The 9,095-nt window shown below is 42.8% G+C and overlaps 1 protein-coding gene across 1 annotated transcript; it reads left to right on the top strand.

The window, feature by feature from the left end:
- The first annotated feature begins 206 nt into the window (after nucleotides 1-206).
- GJA1 (gap junction protein alpha 1) lies at nucleotides 207-7,800 on the top strand. The gene is made up of 2 exons (XM_009812565.2): nucleotides 207-415; nucleotides 6,426-7,800. Exon 2 carries the CDS (start codon nucleotides 6,442-6,444, stop codon nucleotides 7,585-7,587), a length of 1,146 nt encoding a protein of 381 aa, XP_009810867.1. The 5' UTR covers nucleotides 207-415; nucleotides 6,426-6,441; the 3' UTR covers nucleotides 7,588-7,800.
- The last annotated feature ends 1,295 nt before the right edge of the window (nucleotides 7,801-9,095 follow it).

The following is a 9,095-nucleotide window of genomic DNA, read 5'->3' as shown; positions in this document are numbered from 1 at the left end:
TTTTGTTACATCAGCAAGAGCGGTCCCGCGTCCCTCCTCTCCCCGGGCTGGTTTTTGCTGTGCCTTCAGCTCTTCCCCTCCTCCCCCACCGTCCTCCTCTCCATTTGCAGAGCGCCCCTCCTCCTGGGCTGCCACCCCTCCTCCTGGGCTGCCACCCCTCCTTTTCCCCTCCTCTTTCGCAGTCAGAGGCTTGAAAACTTGTTAAAAGCTCTCCCAGTGTTCCAAGTTAGAAAAAACTTTTACGAGGTATCAGCACTTTTCTTTCATTAGTGGGGAAGGAAGGATGAAAAATAGAGAACAGCAGTAGACTTTTAAAGTTTAAATAGACAGGTCTGAGTGCCTGAACGTGCTCTTCCATTTTACTTTAACCCTCCAAAGAAGTATTCTGGTCCAGTTTCACTGCTGATCAGCAAGGGTAAGTTGAAAGTTTTCCTTCCTCATCTTCTTGTGTATCGCTTTTTCTGAAAACACCTTTTCTTCACCCGAAGAATTTTGCCTTGTTGCGCTGATGGTTGAACTCGTTTAAAAATACACATCTATAAAAGTTCTCTTAAAGTGCCAAGTTCAAACTTGTAGGAATTCTTCGCTTCCTTTGGTCGTGTTTCTGTCCATTTCTTCAGATACACTTCTGCAACTTCTAACCTTGTTCCGCTGGGAGAGAAGCTGCGCTGAAGTTGCAACTGCGGGGCTGAGTTGCAGACTTGTTGCTCGCGTCTGGGCGAAGCGGCTCCTCTGTGTCCTTGCCTGCGACTAAACGAGCGCCTGTAAAGAAAAAACCGCGGTGCGCTTCAGTCTCCTCTGCTGTACCCAAGTTGCAGCAGAAGGTGGTAACAGGGAGACCTTGTCCTGAGTGCGTCCCATTTCTGCCCCACGCATTTTGCTTTCCTGTGGAAATCCTGATGGATGCCTAAGGGTTTGTGCAGAGCAAGGTTCTTCCTTAGGTGCTTTGTTAAATGCTGCGGCTACTAAAGTGGCGACTTTCACGTGCTCTTGCTGATAAGTTTCCCCCTCTTCTTTTAAAGTAGATGTGACAAAATCCAGACGTGGGTTATGGATTTTTAAGCAGGTTTGTATATAGTTACTCTGTTTTAGCAACCTCGGTGAGGGATTTTAGCGAAGGAATGTGAGATATCGTGATATGCCTTACCACGTTGGCAACGTCTGTGAAAGTCTTGGGTAGACGTAAATGAAAGCTGTCTAGGAGGAACTGTGCAAGAATATCCACAATATGTGTCATAATCCCAATGTGACACATTCCCTTCATACTACCTTGAAGGCTTAAATACCAAAATGCGAGGGAAAAAACGCTTGAGCAGCATCTCTTGGAGAACTAAAAAGCTTTTTACGTTGCAAGGCTTGGAGCGATTCCTTACAGCAGTTGTTGCCTGCTGCTTGCCAGCAGTTAGAGAGCAACACGGGGAGGCAGGAGAAAGAGCCTTCAGCTGAAAGACAGACGAAGCACAGAGTCTATCTTATCGAGTAACACGTTCTCCTCTTAAACAAGAATACTGGGTGCTTATGTGTGTCCTCACGTTTTGCCTTGAGATAACCAGCGAGCCTCATGAAGTGGCAGATTTCATCTGAGGATTTTCTTTTGATTGTTGTATGTGAGATTTATGACGAAACCCCCTGGTAGTGGGGCCAAAAATGGGCTATGGACACCTCGTGCCTGACTTCTATGCGTGTGCGTGTGTGTGTGCACATAGGGAGCAAGTTGGAGGACTCGCGTGAAGCTTTCATCCTGCCATTTTTAACATCTGGACAGCACACTACAGTGCAGAATTTAAGCCTCTAGTCTTTGGGATGTTTACTGAAGTGTTTCCTTCAGAAACTTCAAAGCCAAACACTGGCACTGACCCACGATACCTAACAAGCATACAAATGGGAGAAGGGTGAGCAGCAGGCTGGCTTCAGGAGAGGGAAGAGAGGGACACAAGGGATTTATTTGATTTGCGACAATAGATCTGAATGCTTATACGCTCAGGAGTGCAAACAGATTCAACGCTGTAAAGTTATCTCAGCTCTCATATTATGCAAGCCTGGAAGATGAGTTTTATTTGTCTCTGAAATGAACGTCGGTTTAGGCCAAGGATTCCTGTGGGCATGGGGAAGGTTAGATGACATTGAGCAATGCATCTGTTTCATCAGATACGTTGCTCTCTTTCCCCCGGTCCCTGGTATCTCCTCCCCATGTTACCCATGGAATTTATCTCGCACGGAGGCACCTGGTCTGTTGTTTGTGCCACAGGTACGTTTTAGAAATCCAGATTTCAAAAGCCACAAGCAGGAGCATCAGAGCGCCCGAGGCCCCCTCAGGGAATTCAGCGTTTCTTCTCTTAATTCCCAAGTGAGTCGGGGAGGGATGAATCTGGGCAGTAACACAGAGGGTAGACCTGACTTGTACAACTAGAGAATGTCTGAGAAAGTGCTGACGGTTGCTTTTGCAACTATGCTTTAGAATTAAATTAGGTGGAGAGGGTACAGCGCGGGAGGGGCAAAGGCTATGGGGCAGATCCAGTAGTGGCTGACCATCAGCAATACTAGCAGACAACCAAAAAAACGCACAGTTGTGACACTAAATTCTAGTTACTGCAACCGCTTAGTGCGTTATCTTTGTCCAGTGGATGAAGCTAACTGAAGCTCATCTGCAGACCTACAAATGAACTACACCTTCCCAGGGGAATGTCTGGAAGACATTTGCTGATTTTTTGTAAGATTTTAGAAAACTAGCCTTCCCTATTCCAACCCATCCAAACCCCATCAGTTGTACATCTCAGCTGCTTTCTCTGCAATGCTGGCTGCTTTTGGGAAATACTCAAGCTGATTGATGTTCATGGTCCAGAATCTTCTCTTTTGTTGGCTATTTATGTGTGTGTGAGCACACACAAAAAGGTAGGAAAGGTTGGAAAACCAAAACTTTGGCCTGTTTCCCAACTGCTTCAGCTGCACAGGCCCATTTTAGATCCCACTCTAACCTTTACTGCTCTTCCATCCGCTAGCATGTGACCTTCTAACACTGTAGTCAGACCTGGGCATGTTACCACAGCACTGAGTTTGCGTTATTCTTCCTGGAAAATATGAACCAGATGACATGATGAATGCCGTCCATAAAAAATAGTTCTAGAATTTCTTAATTGTGGCTTACAAATCAAATTTCTTATATATGTGGTCATTCAAAACCCATGCAGATGAATGCTGTCGTATCTCCTGCTGCTGTATGGCTTCTTTACCCCCACACAGTAGGACCTGGAAGAAATCCATCTTTCAGAGAGTTTACTAGGCTGACATTAGTCTGTCTCAGAAGAAGGTTCTAATCCTGTAAAGGAATAATCAGTAAGAACTCATGAAACGCACGTACTTATCATCAGCCATATCCTTAAATTCCTGAAGTACTGAAATTGTATCAATCGATCAGGTCAACCTGTGTCATTCAGTGGACTCATTTAAGGTGTTTGGAAGTGTTAAAAGAAGTTTAAGTCCAGAATGCTGAAGAGCTATTTTTGAAGGTTATCTGCCATCCATTTCAAACTATTTACAAAGCTAGAATACTTCAATAACTGTTTGATACAAAACCTCTTTTTATACCTAGTAAACAGCTACTGTAATCAGTTAATAAAAATGGTCTTTCAGTGCCCTGAAAGCAAACAAGTTAGTTCCGATGAATGACTTTTCTCTACAACAAAACAAAGTACTGTGTTTCATAAAGCAACAGAATCCGCTTAAGCAAAGGAGTAATGTATTTGTGCCACCACAAGGTTATCTGATTAACAGTACACTGTTCTGAATTGATGTAGGGTTTTTTATCACTGGCAAAGGCTAGCGTGTAACTGATCTCTTTAAAAAAAGTTGCTTTTCAAAACTATGTATGAGTAATTCAAGCATGGAATGTTTCCTCCTGGAGTTTATATTGCCAGAGGATATAAATGAAACTTAGCGATTTTGCATGCTGAAGCAAATTAAAAAATAGGTAGTAAATTCTCAAAATATGGCAGGTGTGGGATTAAGTAGGTCAAAACTGAAGTAAGTCACGTTGCATTAATGGACCAGAGTGGAGTGTAATTAAAAAACAAACAACACATAACTGCCTAGAAATAACACGTCCTCTGTTTTCTTAATCAAACTTTCAATCTGAAATAACATTTAGACAGTAAAAAAATACGTTGAGTCTGAGGAAAGTCTGTTAACGCAGTAGTTTCGAATCATCGGAAAGCTGACTAATTAAATCAAGAAGCTGTTACTTGAAAAAGGCTCCTTCTGTCCACTTCCACTTCTAAGACATGGAGCAAATAGCTTGCCTTTAAAACAAACTCCACGTGTTGTATAGTTACAGGCTGTGCTCTGTTTTAACAATCCCGGCCTGGGGAGGAACGCGGTCACATTTCATTCCAGCCTTTCCGGAGACCTCCGCGCCCCTGTGCCCCCCACTCCTTCTCTGCCACTCCGAGCCCATAAAGACAAACTAGCCTTTCCTGGGAAGCACTAAAGCTGGGGATGGCTGAAGGGGTGTGTCAGAGATAAACACGCTGGGCTGTGTATTCCTCCCAGCGGAGGCTTCCAGATTTAAAAGGCCGAAGCAGGCCTGATCCTTTGATGGGGCTTCATTCATGTGGAGACCTAATGACGTGAGGAAGGGTCTGCGCGCCCCAGTAGGTAGACTTCAGAGCACGCTGACTAAGCGGACTGAGGAAATGGCCCTGGGATATTTTGCAGGGCTTCAAAGATAATTGGCGTCTCGGAGCTATCCGAGCGAGTACGTGAAACGCTTGTCTCCCATTACTCTCTCAGACTCTTTCCGACGGCAGGAACGGTGTGTTTTGATTTGGCATCCATTGTTATGATTGAGTTTGCCAGACTAATAATCTTGTGTTTCCAGTGACTCACTGCTTCTTGAAAGAAAATCTCCCTGGTGCTAAAATTTCCTATTTTATGAATTATCCAAAAAGGGCTTTTTCTATAAATGACCTTCGCTAGGGAATATATCCATGATGAGATGGGGAGGAAATCATTTGGACATTACCAAAACTATTAATACCAGGAAGGGATTACTCAGCATGCAAGGAACAAATATCTGTACCCAGCAGCATCTACTTTAAAAGGGAAACTTTGTGATTATTTTTCCTTTCAAGTGCCCGATTTCACGTGCTTGTTGATGTGGGGCAAGTTAAAGTATTAAGTGTTTATGCAGATAAGATTGCCATTCTCCGGTTGATAAAAATCCTACAGTGAACTTTGTTTTTCCTAGGAATCTAGAACATCAAGTAAACCATTTCATTTCTTTTATGTCATCCTGTGTATTTCCAGATATTCCCGAGAAGCTGCCTGTGTCCCAGCAATGCGCACTTTAAAACGCAAGTCAGAGCGAGACAATTTAAACTTGCAGTGTTCAACACTTGGAATGCAAACTGCACGCCAGCAGTTGCCTTAAAACCAGAAAGAGCTCATTTACCTTTTTTTCTTGCTAAATCTTTTTTCCTTTCAAAACAAAGTGAAGGAATCTAAATACAAAAAGATGCAAATACAAAGCTGAAACTACAATAAATTAAGCCTGCCACAAATAAATAGGAAACCAGTTCTTCCAATATGGTAACATGAGCTTAGCTGTGCTTCATGTATTTACTATTTTAGGTTCCTTCATAAAAGTATAGGTAACAAAAACTAAGTTTGATCTTTGTGCTACAAATACTAATGTATAAACTTTATTTAGATAGCAAGTTTTTTCTGAAGTTGACTATAGTATAAACTTGGCATCATTAGGAACTATACTCTTAAATGTATTACACACAATGTAGTGATATGCAAGAGCTCAGTTTAATGTTGCTGTAGGAAAAATAGCACGCATTTTGCAATTACTAAATTTTAGGTATCCAACCCTAATGTTAGCTTAGTATATCCTTTTGTATTTAGGTTATACTATGGTTTGTTTTCTTATTCTCTTAAAGAGCGAACATAAAAATTACTGTGAACGATCCACAATGAAAGAGAGAAATCTTTCCTTTATTCCTAACATATTCAGGTAGTGCCACTACATACTTCCACAGCCTGCTTCAGCGGTGTGTCACAGCTGTTTTCTACCTGAGGCAGGTGAAGATCATTGAACTGAGGCTGCCATCAAGGAAGCTGAGCCAACCACAGTGGCAACTGAGGGTTGTCATGGTCTTCTTGAAAACTGGAGTGAAATTAGAAACTTCTTTTTTCATTGTGCTCTGAGACATTATATGTTATTTTCTCTTTTTAGTTTCCCTGACTTCCCACTCCACCTTCAGACTAACTAAAACTCTGATTTCTCTTCACATCATGTAAAACACATGCATTAAAACAAAGCTGACATCACTGCTCTATTAGCATTGATCTGTGATTCAGTGTATGAAAGGTATTAAAGCTCTGTCTTAACCATCACTATTTTTTTTCTTTGTGTCCTTCTTTAGCCAGCATCCTGTGAAGATGGGTGATTGGAGTGCCTTGGGAAAACTTCTTGACAAGGTTCAAGCCTATTCTACTGCAGGAGGGAAAGTGTGGCTGTCTGTCCTCTTTATTTTCCGAATCTTGCTGTTGGGGACAGCAGTTGAATCCGCTTGGGGAGATGAACAGTCTGCTTTCCGGTGCAACACTCAGCAGCCTGGTTGTGAGAACGTCTGCTATGACAAGTCCTTCCCCATCTCCCATGTACGCTTCTGGGTTCTGCAGATCATATTTGTGTCTGTACCTACTCTTTTGTACCTGGCGCACGTGTTCTATGTGATGAGGAAAGAAGAGAAGCTGAACAAAAGAGAAGAAGAGCTCAAGGTGGTCCAAAATGATGGCGTGAATGTGGATATGCACCTCAAGCAAATAGAAATTAAGAAATTCAAGTATGGGATCGAAGAGCATGGCAAAGTGAAGATGCGTGGGGGACTGCTCCGTACTTACATCATCAGCATCCTGTTTAAATCTGTCTTCGAGGTGGCTTTCTTGCTGATACAGTGGTACATTTATGGGTTTAGCCTGAATGCCATCTACACCTGTGAGCGAGATCCATGCCCACACAGAGTGGACTGTTTCCTCTCCCGTCCAACTGAGAAAACCATCTTCATCCTCTTCATGCTGGTCGTGTCCTTGGTGTCTCTTGCCTTGAACATCATTGAGCTTTTCTACGTGTTCTTCAAGGGTGTCAAGGATCGTGTGAAAGGGAAAACCGACCCCTACTCCCACAGCGGTGCCATGAGCCCTTCCAAGGACTGTGGCTCCCCCAAATACGCTTATTACAATGGCTGCTCCTCACCGACCGCCCCCTTGTCTCCCATGTCTCCCCCAGGGTACAAGCTAGTTACTGGAGACAGGAACAATTCCTCCTGTCGTAACTACAATAAGCAAGCCAGCGAGCAAAACTGGGCCAACTACAGCGCGGAGCAGAACAGAATGGGGCAGGCTGGCAGCACCATCTCCAACTCGCATGCCCAGCCCTTCGACTTCTCCGATGAGCACCAGAACACTAAAAAACTGGCGTCGGGACACGAGCTGCAACCCCTCACCATCGTGGACCAGAGGCCTCCCAGCCGAGCCAGCAGCCGAGCCAGCAGCAGGCCTCGACCTGATGACCTGGAGATCTAAGCTTCTAGCTACAGTACTTGCTCAACTATGAAACGACGTGCATTGGATGATGCAGTCAGTGCTGATCTTGTCCCAGTGGAGGTGGTACTTAACAGTCTCAAGCAGGAGATTTTAACAATCATAAAAACAAACAAGCAAACAAACTTTTAAAATACTTGCTGGTTTTTTGGGGGGATGTGGGGTTGGTGTGGGGTGGTACAGTACACATTGGTATTTAATGTAGCTGGTTTAAAGAATTTAAATACTAAAAAAAAAGAAAAAAAAAAGGAAAAAGATAGGTAGTCAGTACTAAGGTAGGGGGTTGTTTTTCTAGAAAGGCTGTAAATATCTGAGTGTATGTTTATGTGTGTACTATTGTGTTTGTTTCTAAAGAATCTTCTGTAATACTAAAACCCAATAATAACTGAACTCACATTTGTCAGGGTGAAGTGCTGCCTGAAGATGAAAACATTTTTCCTTTTCAACAAGCAAAAAAAGTCCAGGATGGCCTCTGATCATTTCCCTGTCAAGAACATTCCATTCTTACAAAGTGCACTTTGAAGGTAAACTTTCATACATGGTCCTCCAGGTTGTCAAAAGGCTCCTGTGAGGACAATCTACAGCCTTTGAATCATTCAACTCAAATTTCAGACATGGCCCACCAAGAAACACTTTGATCACCTGCTTTTTCCAGCCCTTCACGCAGGTAGATTTTGTGATGTGCGTAAGTGGGATGGCTCCACACTCATAGGACTGGCAACCACGCTGTCTTGCCCACAGCAATATTCATGTCCTGCTGCTCACGTACAGTCTAGTCAGCATCGTATAAAACCCAGTTTGCTGCCACTTGCAGATTTAAGCATTAAGACAGGCAAGCAACTGCCTTTAGTGAATTTTATTACACCTTTTTGTATATTAAGGGTGTACATATGTTTGTGGATGTGGAGCTAAAGGTATACACAAAACACCTTCAGAAGCATACGTTGAGAAATAAACTCACACAGATTACTTGCAGTTGACACTTTCTCATGGATGTTGTGAAGATGTGGGCCACTATGGTGTTTACATTCTCTGATTCCTTCAATGCAAGTGAAGCACATGTCAGTATATTTTTTTAATTCTATAGAATATTTTCCATGTATCCTAAATGGATGCTTTTTTAAAAATAAAAAATAAAAAAGGCCTAATCCTGGATGCCTTGCTCTGGAAAATCTCTCTTTTAAGTCAGTGGGAGTTTTGCCTGAACAGAGGCTACAGGATCAAGCCCAAGATGTAGCGAACCATGTTCTTGCTGGCATGAATGATTTTCTTTTGTAGAAGTTAGGGGTGGAAAAGATACATTAGGTCATCTAGCCAATCTCCCTGATAGGTAATAATGATGCTTGAATGATAGAAGATGTAGTACTGTAAGCAAGCTTTAGTCTTTTATGTGAGAAACTTAGAAGAAATGCTTTGTGCTGGATTAATAATAAAATATGCCTACATGACTTTTGCAGTAACTGGTATTTTTCTTGTTCTAAGTATTCACA

This window comes from Gavia stellata, chromosome 2, assembly GCF_030936135.1.
Source record: "Gavia stellata isolate bGavSte3 chromosome 2, bGavSte3.hap2, whole genome shotgun sequence".
Taxonomy (NCBI): domain Eukaryota; kingdom Metazoa; phylum Chordata; class Aves; order Gaviiformes; family Gaviidae; genus Gavia; species Gavia stellata.
The sequence above is the reverse complement of the archived record's forward strand: the minus strand, read 5'-3'. Positions and strand labels throughout refer to the sequence as shown.